General features: G+C 48.1%; 1 protein-coding gene across 1 annotated transcript in view; it reads left to right on the top strand.

Moving 5' to 3' along the window:
• PLPP3 (phospholipid phosphatase 3) overlaps nucleotides 1-20,869 on the top strand; it is a 46,676-nt gene that overhangs the window by 23,621 nt on the left and 2,186 nt on the right. Inside the window, exons 2-5 of the mRNA XM_042783958.1 lie at nucleotides 1,488-1,645; nucleotides 6,456-6,739; nucleotides 7,512-7,569; nucleotides 15,675-15,851. Of these exons, the coding sequence (XP_042639892.1) occupies nucleotides 1,488-1,645; nucleotides 6,456-6,739; nucleotides 7,512-7,569; nucleotides 15,675-15,851 (677 nt within the window). The remainder of the gene's footprint in view (nucleotides 1-1,487; nucleotides 1,646-6,455; nucleotides 6,740-7,511; nucleotides 7,570-15,674; nucleotides 15,852-20,869) is intronic.

Here is a 20,869-nt window from a genome sequence, read left to right as displayed (position 1 = left end):
TGGAGATAGGGAACATTATTTTGATGGCATTTTTTAACAACTTGGATGGTAGCCTTGCTAATCACATCTAGCAGATTGTGATTGCTACAAAGGTACCGTGGACAAATTTATGTCAAATCCAACAGCACTCCATTTTTTTACAATTTTTTAAAATTTTTTTAGTTTTAAAAGGAAAAACCTTCTGATGTCTTGGGCTGCTAGCTGTGTAAACAAACTCACAGATACTTAAGCAAGTTTAGTGGTTGACAAATATTCCCTAGTGCTTTCTGTAGGATCTGGGCGTGAGACCTGTTGTCTTGGCCCAAGGACAGCTTGAACCACTGTGCATTTGTGTTCCCCTTATCTGGGTTTCGCTCTGCAAGCGGGAGGAGGGTTTCCTGTACCTGGTGGTTTGTGATTTACTCTGAACACAGGTTTCAGGGAATTTGGGGCTTGTTTTGGTAGGGATGTACCGCTGCTCTTGGTGACGGACTTAATAGCAAAGATGGATAGGGAAACTGAGGTGAAGAGAAGGAGCGTGCCCTGCCCGAGGTAACATCGTGGCTGGGAAATACTCCAGGGCTGCTCTCCCAGTTTTGAGGCAATGCTGTATTTCTCCGAGAGACTTAGAAGACTACGGAGTTACAGATGTGCAGCAATTTCAAGGTGTCCCTGCCACAGTGTGTGTCCTAACCCATCACCCCATGGTTTTGAGCAGATCTCTTCCATGCCTGGTGCAGAGGTCCAGCCGAGCCGTGCAGACACAGGCCTCCTGCACAGGGGGTTCTCAAACAGTATTTAAAAACAGATTTCACATGGCTTTAACGTGATTGAAAGCGAATGGGCTCTGATGGGAGTTGAGCAGCTCTTGTGGATGGGCTGGTTGGGTGCATGCTCAGCTTCCCCTTGCATTGGATGGGTCAAGGAGGGCTGTCCCACAGCTGCTCAAAGCACAGTCTTACGGCATTAGTAGGTACAAAAATACGCTGCAAATACAGAGAGGAGGGAGCCAAGGAAGGCTTTCAAAGGCATAAAAGTAACGGGGATTGTAGTGTAGTTGGGCTGACCAGGTAGGAGAAGCTGGGCTGATACTCGATCCTCCAGTGTTTGTTTGCACAGCTCTGGGCTGCCTGGCCATGGGGCGCTCGGCAGAGCATTGGGCCCTCCCCGGAGAAAAGTGCCAGATTCATTTTCATGGCTTTTTTTTTCAGAGGGATTGCTTTAGGGGTCTATTCCTGTAAGTTAATATTTGCAATGCACAGGGCTTAACTGAAACCAGGCAGTGCAGTCATCTGATAACCATAACAGAGGAGATGCTTTTTCCCCACAAGAGCAACTTGGAAAAACAAATCCTAATGCCATTCCCTTTGGAAAGATAGCAATATGGAAAGAAAAGCTTCAGCAATGGTGCTGCGTGATTTGCAAGGGGCTTTCTAGTTGGATCTTTTTAGCAAGCTGCTTGTGTTTGCCTGTATTGCTGATGAGTTTGGTGTTGTCTCTCTTTCTAGCTGGGTTGCCCTTCCTCATCATTGAAACGAGCACAATCCAGCCCTACCAGCGGGGCTTCTACTGTGACGATGACAGCATCAGGTACCCGCTGAAGACGATGGAGACGATCAACGACGCGGTGCTGTGTGCTGCGGGCATCCTCATCGCCATCCTCGCTGTAAGTACCACCTCTGAAACCTCCTCTTCTGTCCCTTGGGCATCCCCAGTGGCTTTTTGTCACCTCTTTAGTCGATGGCACCGACGTCCTGTTGGCATTGGGAGTTTAATGCAGTCTTGCCAGTGTGTCCATACTATCTACTGAGGTGCTGCACATCTCCTCTGCAATTATTTGTCTTCCGCGTAAGTGTGGAGCAGTAAATATTTGCAAATGAAAGCTTGTAATGGGAGGAATGAAATTACTCTAGAAGCCCATAAACAGGCCCAAAGCTGTTTGGGCAAGTCTGTGAGCTCCACAAGAGCTTTTTCACCCTCCAGTAAGAGTTCAGAGTAGAAGCAAAAAGACTTGTATGTCAATAAGGACTTGGCATGGTTTGTCCCTATTCAAATAACTCTTGGTATTTGCCTATTTTATAAGGTTTAAACAAAAAAAAAAAAAAAAAAAAAAAGAAAGGATACATCTTTTCAGCTAGCCAGTGCCTGGAAAAGTTTCACAGGTTAGTATTAGCTTTTTAAGAGACTGTATATTACAGCCATTTAAAAAAGACAATTAAAACCTTCCATGGGGAGTGTATTCCCAGAGTCCTTGCTGTAAAAAGTAGTTAAAGCACCACCTTCCCAATGCCTCCTCGTTTCTCTTTTCCTGCCAGCTTTCCTAGAGCTATGCTAGGAAACAGTTGCACCGTGAGAGGTTTATATGTCAGCCAAAAAGCTGAGTTCAGACCATGGAGCTGAGCCTCCTTATGCCAGCATGTATCTGGCACTGGGGCAGAAGGCAAGAACTGTCTCCTGGTTGTTGGTTAAATGCTTCCAGCTGAAAATGAAATTCCCCTATGAAAAGTACCTACGTTTTCCTTTTCACCTGCTGTCAGCATAGCTCAGGTGCTTTCCCAGAGATGCTGCCTTCCTCTTGATCCTTTGGCTGAGAGGGATGGGGATGGAGAGGTTGGGAGCACTTGTTCCCCTCTTGGCTTTCCTCTTTCCTCGTAGGAGTAATGTCACGGGCAATAAGTATTTTAGCATGGCATGGTGCCTGCTTTGGTAATACCCCATCCCCAGGCTTGCTGCTTTGTGCCGTGAATATCTCCGTTTCCTGATCTCTCCATCATTTCCTGACCACATATACTCACTTAGCAAAGTAGGTCCCCAAAACTGCCTTGTTCCTATGCCTCCTCCCTCCTCAAAACAAGCCTGAAAGGTGCCAGACCCCCAATTCTATAAACACAGCAGAATTTTACCCTGCAGGTGAATTACCCCCGAGTGTGGAAAAGCCATAAAAACAAAATGAAAAAGCCTCTCATTTTCACATTACTGCCTGAGCTATCGGCACGCCGGCTCCATGCGGAGTGTGCTTCTGATCAGTAATGAGGCAGTGGCAAATACAGGAGTTGGAACAGAAACTGGAAACATAATCAGCTGCCTATGTGATCCATCAACTTTCTACCTCAAAATAGCAGGTCAATTAAAAGAGAAAGAAAATCCCCAAAGAATGAGATGTTTCTGCCCTGGTTTCACTGTGCCCACAACAAATGTAACTTAATAAGGTAAATTCAAAAGCTTGGTTATTTGCTGTTGAGTGATACAAATGGCTAACGAGGAATTGAAGCAACAGATTTCTTTGCTATGGCAGCATGCATGGAAAATTCAAGTCAGCCTGACCTCTTTTTTCAGATGTAACCCAGATACCAGAATTACTGTAGCATAATAGGAATTCCTTCCAAATCCACAAAGCACTGACTCTGCTCCTTTCGCTCACAATGTTTGCCTTCGGAAGGCAGGACAGCGGTTATGAGGACTTCCAGGGAGCTGGCGTTTCAGATGGAGCAGCCAAAATTTCACGCCCTTGCTTTACGTGGCATCATGGGCAGCTTAGCTCGGGGTAAAAGGTCCAGGTCATGTTTTAAATGGCTTGAGGACACCCAGAGTGCCCATTAAGTAAACGGCAAAGGTGAAGACCTTTGCTTCAATCAGGATGTGAGAGGATATGCATTTGGTTTTAATACGTATGTATTTACTGACTTCAGGCAAATTTCTGTGCAAAAGACCCTGGAGAGGCTTGTGCCCCTGGGCTGTGTACTCTCACATAAATCCCGACTGCTCTTCTTGCTGGAAGTTAGGTGGTTAGATGGTTAATTTGATTGGCACAGAAGCATGTTGATGGTCCCTGGAATGGCCAGGGGAAGGTGACATTTTCCTCATCCTGAGCCTCATGCTGCTGTGGGGCCCCATATCCCCACACCTTGATAGGTCTTGAAAGTCTGTGAAAAATACCTAAGAAAACTAATTTCATAAGTGATCTAAGTGACACAGCTGAATTAGTTGGTTGTTTTACAGCTGAAGGTGATATGTTTCAATGTAATTAAACACAGAAAACGTTACACCAGAGACATAAGTGGTTAGAAAACTCTAAAAGTAATTACAGGCTAATTGGACTGCTGGTGATATCTTATAATAACAATAAAATGGGCATGACAACCAGAAGTCTGCAAAAGGCATTCACAGGCAGTAAAGTTTGATACTGGCTTCTTTCTAGTGACCATCTTTCTTAAATGTGTGACAGTCCCCTGGGAGCTTTGCCCATCACATAGGTGTGGCACATGTCCCGTGCAGATGGCTCACCAGAAGTGCAAGGCACCATAAGACCTTAGTATCTTCAGGACTTGTTTACTTTCCAGGATGTCCCTTCAGTTTGTGCACATCTGTGCTGCATTAGTTTTTCACCATCCTGCTTTATCTGGGACGGCACTGCCAAAAAACCAAGTTTACCCAATTTTTAGCTTCTCATTAAGGTTGAGCTATGGCTTTAACTAAGCGGGGAGGGTTCATGGCTGCCCAGCAGTGTGTTAGTCAGGGAATGAAGTCTCCAATTTACAATCTGCTACATGTGTGCAATTACCCAGACCACCAACGGTGAAAGAAAAATATTAATCCCCAGACTTTTGTTGGTCCCTATTTAAAATGGTCACATGCCTTTCCCAGGCCAAGAGCCTCGGGTTTACGTGGATCTGTTTGTGAGTTTGGAGTAATGGCACATCTGCCAGTATCAGATGTCATCCTTAATCTGTCTTGTCTCCCCTCTGCAAAAGCTATGAGTTTTGAGCCTCGTAGCTCCCTTTCTTGTGAATTTAAGGTTTCGGGAGGCTGCAGGTGACGGCCGTGTCCTTGTGCAGGAGCCTCCGTGTCCATCCCAGACTGCCTGGAATTGACTCCTGGTAGAGGAGCAGGAGATGCTCCAACTTCCCTCTGTGATTCTCATGCCAGTAGATTTCCTAGCTGCCAGCTTCTGCTAGAAAGTGGTCCAAAATGGGGATAAACAATGGGTTTTGGAGTCTGGGGGGATTCAAATGACACTGGAGCTCGTTAGCTGCAGCTCCCCAGACAACTCTTGGTTGTGACCAGAATTCCAAGCTCATCAGTGATATATAAACCCTGAATGATGGTGCAGCTACTCAGAGTATTTCTGTGCATGGTAGCAGGGCACTCTAGTTTGGCCTTTGTTTTTTATTATTATAGTTGTATCTCTCTTTGATAAAGCCTTCATAGCTGCAGTTTCAGCTGCCTTAGGTCAACCTTAGTTTTTTCAAGCCATGGTATGAATGAGTTCAAACAATGATACAGCTTCATCTCCTCTTAGTCTAATTGCCATACTTTTCCAGTTTATTAGTTTCCAAAAGTTGTGCCAAGCTTTTAAAAAAGGTAGGCAGGGGAGCCTTGTCTCCTGCATGCTGCTGGCAGGCTGCCATGCCGGGAGGAATATTGCTGGCTGCTTCAAAAAGGGATTAACATGAAGGCATTTTTTCTGACAGTTAATTTTACATATCACAGTCCTTGTGACTAGAGAGGGGCAGGGACAAGGGGGGCAGCCGAAAAAAATAAAAAAGGCCTTGATTTATTACTCAGGTATAAAAACATTTAAAGTAATGAATAAAATCCTAAAGCTGTAAATCTGGAGCTCAAAACCTAGGTGTGTAACGTGACGGAGAACAATTTAAGCCTTTGCCTGTTTGGGAGAGGTGAGACATTTGGACTTCATTTCACAGCCTGATTTTCATTATAACCCGCCTTTTAAGAGCCAGGATTATGAAAAGCCAGGTCCTCTGCTCCCTGATGGTGATTTATGGCGACATTGTCAAACCCCAGCACCCATGACACAAGAAAAACATAATTTGCTGCCATATGATGGCAAGACCCCTTGAAATGCCCAGAAATAGCTGGCGCTTAAAGAAGCTTTGAGCAGCTTGATTTGGGTCTGATGATAGCAAATTTGGGGCCAGAATCTGATAAGTTTGGGACTTCCTGCATCTTCCCCTGTTGTGCTCATGGTTTTCAGAGAGGAAGATAATACGGTTGTTCGTTTGTTTTCCTCCAAAATCAGTTTGATAAGATGGTAGTGGATCTGGTCTCTGCTTCCTAAGCATACACCGATTCTTTATCTGGTTTATGTTAAACTTTTTTTCCCGTTATGCTGGTATAGATCTGGGGCACTATTTCACTTCTGTAAAAACAAACCAGTCTGCTAAACCAAAATCCTGTTGGTTTTTGTTGGTTGTTTTTTTTTTTTTTTTTTTCCCTTTGTTCTTGTTTATTGAATTTTTCCATAAATAACATTTCGAGCACTGCCATCTTTTCTTGAGAGGGAAGAGGATGAGGATGGAGAGATGCTGGGCTATGGGCTCTCCTTCCTTACTGGGGAAACAGATTGCTGGCTCGAGATGCTCGAGCTGTCTCAGCCCTGCTTTTGTCACCCATCACAGGTTTTCCACAGCATCTCTTCCCTGCTCTCTAATCTCTCTCCTGCGTTTTCCCCACAGATTATAACGGGAGAGCTCTACCGCATCCACTACCTGAAGGAGAAATCGCGCTCCTTTATCCAGAACCCCTACGTGGCAGCACTCTACAAGCAGGTGGGCTGCTTTGTTTTCGGCTGTGCCATCAGCCAGTCCTTCACAGACATTGCCAAAGTGTCCGTCGGGCGCTTGCGGCCGCATTTCCTGGAAGTTTGCGATTTGGATTTCTCCACCATCAACTGCGCTAAGGGAGTTTACATCCAAAACTACACCTGCAGGGGAAGCGACAGCAAGGTCCAGGAAGCCAGGTGAGAGCCTGTGGCATCAAAGTGATGGTTTGCTGCCACCAGAACGGTGTCTTGCACTATATATGTCTCAGTTTCTCTGCCAGCAATAGATGATTCAAACAGTGCTTTCCCTGCAAAGGCTGTAACTCCATCTGCCAGCGACAGGCAGTCTCCCTCAGGAATTGCAGGACTTGGCTGAGTAATATTTCTTTTCCTTTCTCTTTACTCCTACACTATTGTTTCCCTGAGCGCTTGCTCAATGTGGGAATTCACCATCAGATCTGAGCTCACGGTGAGCAGCCCGAGCTGTCCCATGCAGCGGAGCAGAGGGTTTCTCCTCCAAGGAGGCTCCACATAGGCAGGGCTGCCAGCACCTCCCCTTCGACTCGCAATCAAGTCCATCAGATGCTCAATTTTGACATTTCCAGGGGCGTGCTTCACATGACACAATTCACTGACTGGAGAAGTTGCTCACTTATTATTTCTTTACGGCTTCCTGGTTATTTAAGGCGAGACGATGAGTTGTCAGGCTATCCTGGAAATAACTCCTGTCCCACGAGTAGACCAGGAAGGGACGAACAATGTGAGCATCCTGTCCATCCGTTTGCTTTCTGTCTCATGAGCGAGCAGGGCGGATAACGGAGGTTTTAAAACCCAAAAGATTGGGGGTTGTGAGTTCCTCTGCTTTGGCACCCTCTTGGTAGCAGCAGGCAAGTCCCCATTTTGCATGTAAAATTATAATAGTGTTCATAGATTATAGTGGCTGGTTCTTAGCACCTGCTTTGTTTTGCAGGAAATCCTTCTTCTCCGGACACGCGTCCTTCTCCCTCTACACCATGCTGTATTTGGTGGTAAGTAACCTCAACCTTGCTTGAGACTGAGCTGATTTATCCCGTGTCCCCCTTTCCCAAGGCACTCACCCCCGTTCAGTAGCAGTTATGGCACGATGAGCATTGGAGATAGCGGGTCAGTTGAGCTTGAACAAGCTGATGGTGGGAAGATCCACTCTTGGCCCCTGTGGTGTTATTTGGGATGGAGACTCCTGGGGTGATAGCCAGGCTGTGCAGCTTTGGGTTGTAGCCAAGGCTGCAGTACGATCTGAATCCTACTAGATCTTTGGACGACCTGTGCAATTCATTTCACCCCGCGTTGTGGTTTCCACTGGGGAGAGTTTGGAGCAAGTCAAAACGTTGTATCAGCGGGGCCCGGGGGGAAGATGTGCCGTTGCAGCTCCTGTCTGGAAGGTGAAGGCTGGTTTCCAAACGTGCCAATGGAGCAGGTGGAGCAGCCTCTGCCCGCCCGGATCCGGAGCGGAGGGCTGGGACTTGTTTTTCTTTGTCAGTGAGAAATGGCTCTACCCTTCCTGCGCCGGGGCTGGGGCCGGGGCGGCTGCCAAGGTGCTTCCTGCTGGGGCTGCGGGAGGCACGCTGCTCGCACCCCCTGAGGGGCTGGCCCCGAAAGAAGCCTTTTGGGGAGGACCTGGATAGTGATTTGTATTTGGTTTGCCTTTTTTTTTAATTAAAAAAAAAAAAAAAATCAGGAAAAAGGTCTTGGATTCCTTTCAAGATTTGTACCCCCCCCCTCCCATCTCCCGTAAGCTCAGACTAGCAAGCAAACAAACAGCATGACACTGATAAAAACATTAAATGTGAGCTTTTATCTGTAAGCAGTGCTTTCCCTCCATCCCTTTACCCTCTGAAAAGATAAATGACCACACCTCCCTCCTGCATTTTCAGCCCTGGATCCACCCCCCCCATGAGCAATTTCTATAATTCTGTAATTGTAATGTTGGTCATGGAGTATTAAATTATTTCCTTGTTTTCCCCCGTATTTTTTTTTTTTTGTTCTTGGAAAACTTTTGAAGCTGTTCAGTAAACATTTTGGCTGTTTCCTCCCAGCCATGTTACAATGCAGAGCCGCCCCAGCAATGCTTTGCAGGAGGCTCAGCCGCCTTCTGCTGCCGTCGCAAAACCTTCCAAGCTGAGTTTGGAAGCCATTGCTCACACTGGCATTTATTTATTTCTGAGATCTGTGGGCAGTCAGATAAGTCAACCCCGAGATGCGTTCAAGCCTGGCATGGGAAAACAGTGAGGACTGCCAGTCCCTATTAAGTTGGTGGTGGTTTCTCTTCAAATACTCAGCAAGATTGAGGTTGTCCTTTCAGGTATTTTTTTATGCTGCTCCCAGGCCTTTTTGGAAGCCAGACCTGATGCTTTACCTTTTTGCACAGGATCACGCCCTGCAGCACCCTTTAGGGTAGGGGACAAACCTGGGGGGCTGTGCCCAGCTGGGCAAGCACTTGCCCCCTTCCCACATTTCCACCTCGCTCACTTTGGCAGTGGCTGCTCAAACTCACCAGGGCTTGACCCTCTTTCTGTAGGGTGCTGGGCAGACCATGTTGCTCTGCCATTTTTTTTTTACTGCGATTCTGTGAAAATCCAGCAGTTACGGAGCAGGCGAGAAACAAACAGGAATGCTGTTGGCAGGGGGTGCTTTGGAGATCCCAAAACTGCAGCATGCATGCAATGTTCCCATAGGATGCGTGGAAAACCTGCATGGCTCGTTTTCCAACACCACTATGCACCAATGTCCACTGCCTGGTTTTCTTTTTAACTTTACATCAGGCTTCTAAAGTGGCATTTAGCTCCTGTGTAACATTTCAGAGCAGAAATCTGCCTCTGATCTCCCTTTGCTGCCCTTCCCTGTGCCCGTGTGGGAGCACTCAAGCTATCAGTGCTCAGCAGCCTCTGCCCCTCTCCCCCCCAATCCAGGACAACAACCTGTTCCACTTACCCCTCTCCATGGAGGGGTTTTGATGTCCAGTCCCTGAAGAATGATTTTATTTTTTCCCTTGTCCCAAAACAGGGATAAGGTTGGTAGCAGGCTCTGTCTGACCAGCTGTTCAGTTGCCTTGTGCCTTAAAAAGTCAGGGGAAAAGTTATACCAAGTGTTCAGTCATAAACTGAAGGGAGAAAAAGGCAACCTGAGATTAGACAGTGTGGTGCAGTGTGTATCAGAGGTGAGGAAATTACGATCTTCCAACTGAAATGATTCTGTGATTCTCGTCTAGCAGCACCCTGCTCTCTCTTACTCCAACTCCCTGGCCGCCACTAGAGCCTGAAGGAGAAATCTCATAGAAAAAGGAAGGCAGAAAGTCTGTCGTGTTGGATAGGCCGATAATATCAAAAACTAATTAAAAAAAAAAAAATTAAAAAAAAAAAAAAACAAACAAAAAACCAAACAACAAGAAACAAACAAACAAACAAACAAAAAAAAAAAAACAGTGGGATTTTATTTGATGTAAAATAAACCCACTGTCTTGCCCAGCTCAATGAATGAGTGGGTTTTTAAAAGCCTGGTTAGAAATGTGGAATCCACCATGACAGCACCTGCAGAAGGTGGGTTTGATTGATTTAATCAAAGAATAATCTCAATCAAAACAAAACGTTTGTTCTCTGCTTCCTAGGAAGCGAGGGCTGTGCCGCAGCAGGTTGCTGCTGGTGCTTTGGGTACCGGGTGTTTGCCAGGAGCCTTTGCAGAATGTGGGTGTTTGTGGGGCTGAGCGTGTGCTGCAGAGTCTTGGCTGATCGGCCGCATCCTGAGTGCATTCCCTATTCAACAATACTTCATATTTGAAGGATCAGTCACTTCCCGTCTTTCCTGGCGTTCCTTGGCTTCACTCTTAGAGCCTATTCTGAATTATAATGTTTTCAAGTTTGCCTCACTTGATGGAGACGGGTGCCAGAAAGCTTTAGTCGGTCTATTAAAAGATACCTGGATTCCCACGCATCCCACGGGGCTTCGCCTCGCACCATGGAGCTGGGTTTTCCCCACGTATTTGGTAGCCAGCGGGTGGGTGACCACGGCTTCCCCATCGTCTGGCACAGCAGCGGTGCCCTGTGGTATCCATCAAGGAGAAGCAGTTTGGCCATGGGCTCCTGGTAGGAAAAGGCAAATAGATGCCAAGCCCCGAAGGGCTCTGGGGGAAAAGTCCCGGGGAAAGGTGCTTGCAACACAGTAAATTCTCCTGGGATTTAGTTCTAAACACTGAGACTTCAGGGCTATGTTTCTCACAGCCTTCTTGTCACCAGGAATACTCAATTAACATCAGGCCTTTGTATAAAAAATTTAAAAGGGGAAATTACACTTGGGTAATCCTCTTTGTCTTAATTTTCCTTGCTTTGTTACTCCTTGGCTGAGCGAGCCCATAATACGTATTTATAGCAGGCTGAGGAAAGAGGAGGTATGTAACAGCTTATTCCGTGCAGCCCTCTGGACCTGACCCGCACCTCTCAGTCTTGTTTTGCTGGATGTGGGGAGTCTTTGCAGAGAGCAATGGATGCTTTCCACTCCCCTCAAGCACGTGAGACCATAATGCTGATGTTTTTGCAGCACAAAGTTGCCTGAAATCACAGCCAACCACACAGGAGATGCAGAAACGCTAAATTAATATCAGAAAAGCTAAATTAATATCCCTCAGTAAAGTTGGCTGATTATGGGTAAAATGAGAGTAAAAGAGGGCAGCTTGTGTATTTAATGTGAGTAGGTGGGTGATGCTGAAGACTTCAAATCGGAATGGGTTTTAGTGTGTTCTACCACTAATATGGAAAATTACAGATGTTGCTGGTTTTGTGTATCGGGGTGAGCATGAGGCTTCTCGCTGGGGTTTCTTGCTGAAGGTTGGAGAAGGTCCCAGTGCCCTGGTGCTGCTGAGCGATGGTGTGCCCGTGTGAAGGACACTCTGTGGTAGTTGTGGACTTGGAGTCAAGTTTAGCAGTGACCTAAGTAAGCGGATAACCTGGAATTACATCAGATGCCAGGGCCGAGGTGTGAACTGTGTTGCTGAGCTGATGGGGATATTCCCAATGGGGTCGGAGGATGCTGTATGCTCAGCAAAGGCGGGGAAGAGGCAAACAGTGCATCCCTTTGGTGCTGGGAAGTCTTTGTCCTTCTCATGTCCTTGTTCCCTGGCCATCTTGGTGCTAAAAGACAAATTCTGCAGTTCCTCTTCCTCCAGCTGGCTTTGCCCAGACAAGGCAGTGCGTTACACTGGGGAGAGTTTGGGTTTGAGGGGTTTTGGCCCCGTACTGCTTTGGGTACTGCTCTGCTTGCAGTTGAGGCAGGAGATGGAGGTGACTTCAGGTCAGACAGTCAGAAACAAGACCAGGCATTTCCCAGAAGGAAATATTAGCTGTGACTAAGGGACGTGGTTGATGGAGTTCAGCCTTGTGGTGGGGAGAGTGTGAACAGGACAGGATTTCAGGGTGGCAGAAAGCCCCGGGCAGCTGGAGGTGATGCTTTTAGTTCATGTCCCCTGCCAGCTCCCCCTCAGTGGGTTTGCTCGGGGGTTGCATGTGGCCACAGGCTGACCCCACCAGCACTGTGGAAGTCCCCTGGCAGAAGAGCGATGTGTCTTCCTTCAAGCCATCTGCTTTGTGGTAACTCAGGCTCTGCCAGGAGACCGTGGATGGGAGCTCCAAATAACTCTTGCTCCATGTAATCCCATTTCATTCCATCCACCCTTGCTTCTGTTGATGCTCCTCCTGACTTTTGCTGCCCTGTGATGGTCTGTGGTGGAAACGACACCAGCTGTGGTCTTGCTCCTCCATCCCCTCCCAGGAAGGGCTCCATCCAGCCCCATGTTCCCATCCAAATCTGGCAATCCTTAGCAGGTAGCACTTCAGATTTGCTCCCAGGTTTCAAAAAAGACCTTTCAAAAGCAGGTTTTCAGATAAATTGCCAGGAAATTCCCATTTCTTAGTAATAGCACTAATTCTTGTTTTAGGGGAATTCTGATCCTTTCAGCCTCCGAGCCATCCTTTTACTTTTTGCTCTTCTCCTATCAACTATGTTTTTCGTTCTTACTGAGGGCAGAGGCAAAGTTTGGAGCACCCTGAGGCTTAACTCTAAAGTACTTAGGGGATTCTCAACACTCGGGTATTTGAGCAGTTTGAGGTGCACTGCATGCTCATAACATACCTGTGGAATATGAAAAGTGCTGTCAGCCTCTTTTTTCCCATTTTTTTTTCCCCATGTTTTTTCTTCCCTTTATGAATGGGGAATGAAAGAGCAATTTTTCTAAGACTTTTATTGCAGCAGTAAAAGGAGCTCAGTCCAAGATCCTTACACTGATAGTGCGGTGTCTGAGATGCATCTATTCAAGTGGGTTTTATTCCTCCAGGATATGCAGGTGTGGGTGTGAGTTGGGTGCTGGGGACTTGGGTGGCACCCAGCACACCCCACATGGTGCCACACTGCCCATGCACACCTCATCCAGGGCTAAAATCTGTATATTAGACACGCAGTTCAGAGCTAAACTTTAGAACGAGTGAATCAGTATACAAACATGATTTTTTTATCGCTTCATCCCCGAAAGTGTCTGCTTCATTGTGTGTTCAAACTCATGGGTTAGCTGTTTATTCCTTGTTTTTAACTGATACTTTGCTTCCTTACCTACAGATGACCTATTTAGTCCAAGTTTGTGGGGTGGAATGGTTTAAGGGGATGTCAAGACGGTGTAAAAGGGACAAAAGTCAAATTATCCAGCAGCAAATTTCTCTCTTAAGGGATTTGATGTGACAGAGCCTCAAGGCTGAAGTAACATATTAGGTTTCAAATCTTCCTGGTAGAACTAAGAGTAATAGTTTATAATGCTTGGAGCTAATTTTGCTCTGCAGCAACATGCTGTTACCTGGGCTGGGCTGGGCTGATGCTCTTGAACATGAAAATAATCCTGAGTCTAAACCATGTCAATAGAAGCATATTTTTATATCTTTTGTGTGCTTTAGAAATGCTACTCTGCATAAATGCTGTGTTTTCAAGGGACACCGTCTCTTTACTGAGAAGGTGTACTGAGAAGGTGTATTTAAAGATATCCGGGCCCCCGGCTCCCTCTGTCACCACCTTCCCTGAATACTTCCCAAGAGTATCTTGCCTGCACAGTTTATTCTCAGTGGCAGATCACTGGGTGCACAAATACCACAAATAACGAAAATTCAGCCAGCCTAAGCATTGCAAACTAAAAATGCAGTTCCCTTCTAATGAACCGCATAGATACTTGCTTGCAGGATTAAGTGCCTGCTGTTAAATCGTTGCAAGTGGCTGTGCAGAATGGGGCTGTGCTATTTTACAGCTCCAGCTTTCCACCTCAGCGGTTGGCTGCATTTTACCTGAAGGGAAAGCACCTCCTCATTGATGGTGGGGTGTTTTTGGTTTGTTTTTCTTTTTTTTTTGTTTGTTTGTTTGGTTGGTTTTTTAGATCTTTCTGAGCAGAACATGACTCCTAATTTTAGTAGGTTGATTGTTGACTCGCCTTTCTCCTGGACTTGGAAATTATCATCACAAACTAGAGAACCATCCCACCGGTCCATCCACTGGGCTACACCAGCGTGAGTTTGCTGTGGGGGATCTAGAGAGCTGTAATTCGTCCCGGAGCATCGCGTGCACAAGTTTGTGTGGTGTGGGGTGTGCGCCGTGGTGACGTGGCTCCGTTCCCAGACTAGAGCTGGTTTGCAGATATTTTCCCCAGAATTGTAATGTGCATTAGCCAGCGCTGAACTGTTTTGGTACTGCTCTCTTCCATGTTAATTGGCTAACAATTTGGGTAATTTGGAGCATCTGCTCCATTCAAATCACATGATGTTTCATTTCCTCTGAAGAGACCAGTGTGTGTTCTTTCCAAAAAGGGGTAAATACAATGTTTATGCAACAGCCAAACATACTAAATTGGCCAAAACGATGCTTCCCCCTTATCAGCTTTCCAATTAATTCTGCTTTTATAGGTAAATGGTATCATTAAGTTATTTGTGGTTTTAGGGAACCCAGCAAGAGCTTCATTCCTTTTTATATCAAGGCAGTGTAAACTGCTCTGGGTGTGTAAAAGGAATTGTAAATGGGTATTTAAACCCCTTTCCAGCCTTCTGATGTTGCAGAGTATGCTGGGTGTGACTTCCAGTGCTTCACAGAGGAACAGGCAGAACGTACCTGCTGTGGCCGAGTGCAGGGGCAGTGGAGCCGAGCTGCAGGAGCCGAGCAGAATTTGCCAGGCACTTCTACGCTCTTGGAGCCATCGAGTGCCTCCCCTCCCCAAGCCTCAAGGCTGCTGGGGCATCCCTCCCCCTTCCCGCAGCCTTCCTCCGTGCTGGGCCCCGCTCATCTGTGGGCAGCGGGTTGCCGTTTTCCTGTCCTCTCTTTCCACCCGGCTTCCCGGTTCCCACAGGAACCGGCTGTGCCCGCCGGATGAAACGGAAACGGGCCTGAGACAGTCACGGGGAGGGGGCAGACAATGTCCATCTGACGGCACGTCAGCTTCGTCTTTTTGGGTCGAGCCAGGAGCTTGCTTTTCCCTCGCTGGGTAGGAGTGACTTCCCGTGCCATGCGGTGGGGCGGCTGCAAACCCCGGGGCTTGGGCTGGGAGCCGTGATGGCAAGGTTAGAGGATTGCATTTTGCATCCACCCCGTCAGTGGTTGCAGCTGTGTCTCGGGGCTGGCTCTGGAGGTGGGGCATGCTGCACTGATTCCTGTTTTTCCCTTGAGGGATGCCATGGGTGCTGCACGCCCCAGATTTGGGACCTTGCTTCTGTTGTGCGCTAAATGGCAGTAGGGAGGAATTCTGTTACTTGGCCCTATGGCACGTTGTGTGGAGGCTGAAGCGGGTCCGTGGCGTGAGCCAGGGGGTACCAAGCCCCTCACCCTGGCTCACCACGGAAGGGCTGTCTCTGCCCACACCCCCTCCATGGGTTAAAATCCCTCCAACTCCACTTCCCCCTCTACATGACATAAGCCACACATTTGCGAAGAGCATCCTTCTTCTTTGACATCTCCCCCTTCTTCGAGCTACAGGGGTGCAGGTGCCCCACAGAGGGGTTGCTGCCATGCGTGCGCATTTTGGGCGCAGCTTCTCCTTTGCTGCCCTCAACTTAACGCAACCTTTTTTGTTTTCCTCTCTTCCCCGCAGTTTTATCTGCAGGCCAGATTCACGTGGAAGGGAGCCCGCCTGCTCCGTCCCCTCCTCCAGTTCACCCTCATCATGATGGCGTTTTACACCGGCCTGTCCCGCGTGTCGGACCACAAGCATCACCCCACCGACGTGCTGGCGGGCTTTGCGCAGGGGGCCCTGGTGGCTTACTGCGTGGTGAGTATGGCAAACCGCGCAAGGAGCGGCGGGGGGGACATGCTGGGGGTCTCGGGGGAGCAGTGGGCACCTCCCCAGCCCCTGCTGCTGCGAGCTGATACACTCTCAGAAGAGGTGGGCCGGCGCCGGCGGTGCGTAGGCTGTTTTGGCAAGGGGTGGTCGGGTGTATCGTGGGTTAGAGATGACAGAACAGCCTCCTCTGGGTGGATTTGGGGCACCACCGAGTCCTAAGGGTTTTAAGCATTTGTGCTTGTAGTACCCGAGAGGATGCGTGGGTAGGGGTGAGCATCAGGATTTAGGGCCAGGCGTAGTGGGGTATCTAACCCCAGTTTGAGCCCTGGCTTTTGTGGAGTTTAGTTGATCGTAGGTGCTCAGATCGTCTTTAGGGTGGTCTTCGGTTCTTTAACCCCCTCCCTGCTGCAGCTGGGGACGTGGCAGAAGGCAGCATGCCCCGTGGGCTTGGTCCAGTGTCATCCCCCGTGTGACAGAGCGTGTAAACCTCAGAGCAGAGCACCCTACCAGCCTGGGGGGTGGGTGCTCTGATGGGCACCTGACAAAGGAGGGTGCACCCACAGGTGTTTTCACCTCCCTGTGAGGAAACACAGGTGCCGTGCTAGAGGGGTGAAGCAATTCCTCTTCTACCCCCCCTCACCAAACAAACTGCATATTCGGCAAAAAAATGCCACATTTAGGGTTTTTTCCCCATCAGCCTTGAGCTCCTGGAGGCTCCTGGGCGAAGGGCTCCTTCACGTTCAGACGAGGGAGAGTATTTCCCTCTCAACCAGCAACATTTGCTTCTCCAGCTGCTCTCAATAACGAGCACCGGCTCGTTTGCAAGGCTTTTCACCAGGACCCAAGCAGGGGGTCTGGGGTGGTTGGGATTATGGCTCTTTCCTTCACAATCCAGCCAAAACCGTCCCCTGGGAGTGGGAGCTGGTGTTTACCCGCTGAGGGGAGGCAGGGTGCCTCATTTGGTGGTGGGTTTTTAATGTAGAGAGAGGGCGCGTGAGAAAACAGCTAACAAAAGCCATGCCCGCTTGTCTTCCGCTGCTGGGCTCGTTCTCATGCAATTTGCTTTCCAGAGTGACCTGATTGTGCAGCCCTGTAACTCGAAGTGACACATGTAGATGTTTAAAGTAGGCAGGGTGGGGGGCACGGGGGCTGGGTGGCTGCCTTGCATCCAAACAAAGGGGCTGGGGGGTTATGGTCGTTCCCGTGTCTGTACAAAATCCCAAAAGCAAGATTTTAACAGCTTACCACTTTCTTGTGTTTTGGATTTTTTTTTTTCTTTTAACTGATCTAAAAGTAAAGCAGCCCTAGAGGCAAGGGATTAAGTTTGCTAATGTTATATTTTGCAAGGAGAGAAAATAGGTTATTTATGTACTTTCCACTCATCGATAATATTCTAGAGCCAAGACAAAAATGTCATTGTTGGGAAGTTTTTATGGAGTATTATTAACTCTCTGAGCAGTAGCTGTTGGGTTTTGCCGTTGCCTGATGCCAATGTCCCATGCGGGGGTGGCACATTCAGAGGAGGAAAATAGAGAAGTGTGAGTGCAGAGGTGCATGCTGCTGCCGTAACGCCCGCTCGCAGCATCAGTGTTGTGGGTCCCGTGTCCTTCACTCCGCTATTGCCAGGGTGTTTCTCCAAATCCTGGTGATCTTTTCCTATCCCAGCAGTCAGCTGGAGCACCGCGACAGCAGCGCTGCCAGCCCTGGGGAGAAAATGTCTTGGGCAATGCCGGGAGCGACGAAGCCACTTGTCTCAGCCCAGGTGCCTGAATTTGTGTGGTGTGGGTTTGTTGAGACACAAGTGTGTGTTGCCAGCGGGTATTTACATCTCGGTGTGCCTTTTTGCTTGAGAGGTGGGATATATAAAGGGAATAGTGACGAGCTGATCCATCCCTGGATCTCGGCAGCGGTTTCAGAAAGACAATAGCTCTCCGGATGCTCGGGATGGGCGTCCGGATGCTTCCCGGCCAGGACGAGCGGCAGGGCTGGCCCTCCCCTCCCCTCCCGGCCCTCCGGCAGCTGGAAACTGTGCTGGGAAGGGTCGGCTGTGGCGGCGCTGGGCTGGTTTTCCTGTGTCGAGGTGAACCGACATAGGAAGCAGCTGCCTGGAGTTTCACGGGCAGGCTCGGCTTTGCCTGCGAGCCTGGGGCAACCTGTGCTGCTCTTCCCAGCCGGCTCGTGGAGGGGACGGTTGGCGCCAAACCCTGTGCAGGCCGGGGACATCTCAGGCAGCAGCTTAGGACTCCGGGCAGGGTTTAAACCCAACCCTTGTCCCATTCCATCAGCTTGCAAAGAACAGTCAATATGTTCTTGTTCTCCCCAACCTGGCTTTGCTGGCGGGAGCCGTTGTCTGGGAGCGGCCGACAGACATTCCTCTCTTTTGGGAGATGGTGGCAAGGGACAAGAGGAAGAATCTCCCCAAGACTCCTTGGAGTTTGCATTAAATGTATAGTTTAGCAGTTTTTGCTAAAATTTCTGGTGTATCAGAGCAATAAAGTCCTGGGGGTCCTTGCCCAGCTCTGTGATCCAGCTCTCGTGCAGAGGATGCTCTGAAGCAGAGGGAGGGACCTGGAAACTCATCATCTCCAACCCACCCTGGGTGCTCCCACACACCCCTTCCCTCAGCAGAGCCTTCGAGAGTCCACTCTGATAGTCAGGGGCCGTTAAAATACCATAGTTATCAGGCTGTAATTTTCAGTAGAAACCAATTGTGGGTTTCATCTCCAAGGGCTGCTAGAGCTTCAATTCAGGTTGTGCTGCAGCAAACACGTTTGTCCTTCAGTGACTGAAATAACAAGCAGAAGACATTAGTGTCAAACACTTCCAGCTGATGAAACATTCGAACTTGGATCCAGAATGAAGTATGATGAGGATTTCTTAAATGGAAATAGTTTTTATGTGTCTTGTAGGCAGGCTACTACGTGTCATGTAGTTTGTCTCATCTGATGGAGAGAGAAGAGGGGAGACGTCAGAAGGACATGCTCCTGGTGTTTGCTCTGCTTAGCTTAGATGAGTTGTTTTAACCTCTCTGTGTGATTAAAGATTTCTTCAATATAATGAAAAGGAATAGGCATTATTCAGTGGCAATACAAGATATTGGCTTACTTTGTATAATACACGCTCAGTCTTCTGCTGTCAAGTTTTCTTTATGGGTGGAGAGCACCTTCTACAGGAAATGGAGCTAATCCAAGTGAAAAACTTTGCACATTTATTAGTCCTTTTTTGTGTTAAACAGTTCAAGCATTAGGAGGATTTAACACACTGTTTTAACCCCCAAAGATCACGTTTCATGATTCCTATAAGTGTTTATATAACCTCCAGCCATGTTAAAGTGAAATACAGCTTAAAGAGAAATGAAACCTCTTACCCAGACTCTGAATTAAACCCTGAAAAGCAACAAGCAGCACAGTAAAAGCTAAAATACCCAGGATGACACTCCATCATAACTCATTCCTGTCCAAAATAAGGACCAGACTCTGTGTAATCCCCATATGCTTCTTGCCCTCAGCAATCTCCTCCCATAAATTGATTTGCCGTGGCTATCCTGGTGCAGAAATCAGACATCTTTTTGATTGAATCCAGCTCTCTGAGGTGGGCAAGCGAGTGAGGTGGCATCAGAAGGACACCGAGCCAGCCGAATGGGGGTTTTACAGTTATTAACAACCCAAAAGAAAACCCTTGTCAGAGCAGTTCAACGTGCTTTTACACTGTGATGCTGCAGCAAGAGGCCAGACTCCAGCTTGTGATCCTTGGCAGGATCAGCTGGATCCTGTTATTTAACCAAAGGTATGAACGCTGCCACTTGGACGCCCTGTACACAACTTTATCAGCTCTGTTATACAACTAAGGAGCACATACACCGAAAAAGAGTTGTTTTGTATGTCAGCACCTTCCCTGCTTTTCCACAAAGAAGTAAAAGCCGAGCAACAACAACTCAGCTTCCTGCACCCCCGGTTATACTTGTAGGAGTAAATCGCCACTTGTAGCAGGTTCGCTGTCTGTTCAGCTCAGCATCTTCTCTGCCCATGCTGACAGGGACTTGCAAAAGTTGTTCCCAAGGACAACTAGACCTGCTGTGTAGGGGTCTGGGTAGCTAGAAAATGTGGAGGTGCAGATGGAGAAAACCTTTGCCCACCTCCCTGTGTTACCCAGCCTGGATATACTAATCTAATATTATTCCTTTGAGCACCTTGGACTTATTTTTATTTTTCCCCCTGATTTATCTTGTTGTTTAAATGTTGCATTTGAATACTGTGGGAGAAAACTCAAATGTGCTACTAATTCCTACAACCATGTGCTGCTTCTCCTTGGGCTTCAGCTCGGCAAGCCCACAGCTCAGTCCGAGTTATCGGTGCTTAAGGATGTCTGAGATGAGCCAGCAAATTTGGGCTGGCAGATGCAGTCGGCAGCAGGACCAAAGTTTGGGGCTTTGGTGCCAGCTAAGAAAGTGATGACTCCTCGCCACTTTTTGCTCCGTCCAGAGGATCCTGTCTGACTCTTTTCCCTTCTGGCGTGGGGCTGAGGTTTGGCAAGGGAGAAAGTGCCCCGGTCCTGGAGGACTGATAAGCTTTGTGCAGCAGCTGCCAAGGGAGGATGTGGAAGTTTCCTCCCAGCACTTTGTTTCTTAGTGTGTTGCTACCTCCCGAAATTGCCAAGCACTGGATTTTTCACATCCGGGAGAGGGGTTACATCACGGGATATTTAGGAAGAAGTAGTCAGGAATAGCTCCTCCTCTCCTTAGGCTTTGGCTTCAGGACTAGACCCTGGCTTTGTACCGATGCTTTGGTGGGGCATGAGGAGAGCGTCACTCACCGTTGACTCATTGCTGATAACTTTTAACACAGCTTTGATTTGAAAGGTTTTAATTGCCTACCTGATGTCTGGCTGAATGAGTTTCACACCGGAGTCCATCCCTAAAACCACTCACCATGAGTCAGGCCAGCCCTTTGGAGACCTTTGTTATTTTATTGGAGTGTGGGCTGTGTATCTGTTTCCTGGCTTCTCAA

The sequence above is a fragment of the Tyto alba genome, unplaced genomic scaffold, assembly GCF_018691265.1.
Source record: "Tyto alba isolate M040663 unplaced genomic scaffold, T.alba_DEE_v4.0 Super-Scaffold_1000006, whole genome shotgun sequence".
NCBI classification, from domain to species: Eukaryota; Metazoa; Chordata; class Aves; order Strigiformes; family Tytonidae; genus Tyto; species Tyto alba.
Note: the sequence above shows the minus strand (reverse complement) of the source record. Positions and strands in the feature narration are given on the sequence as shown.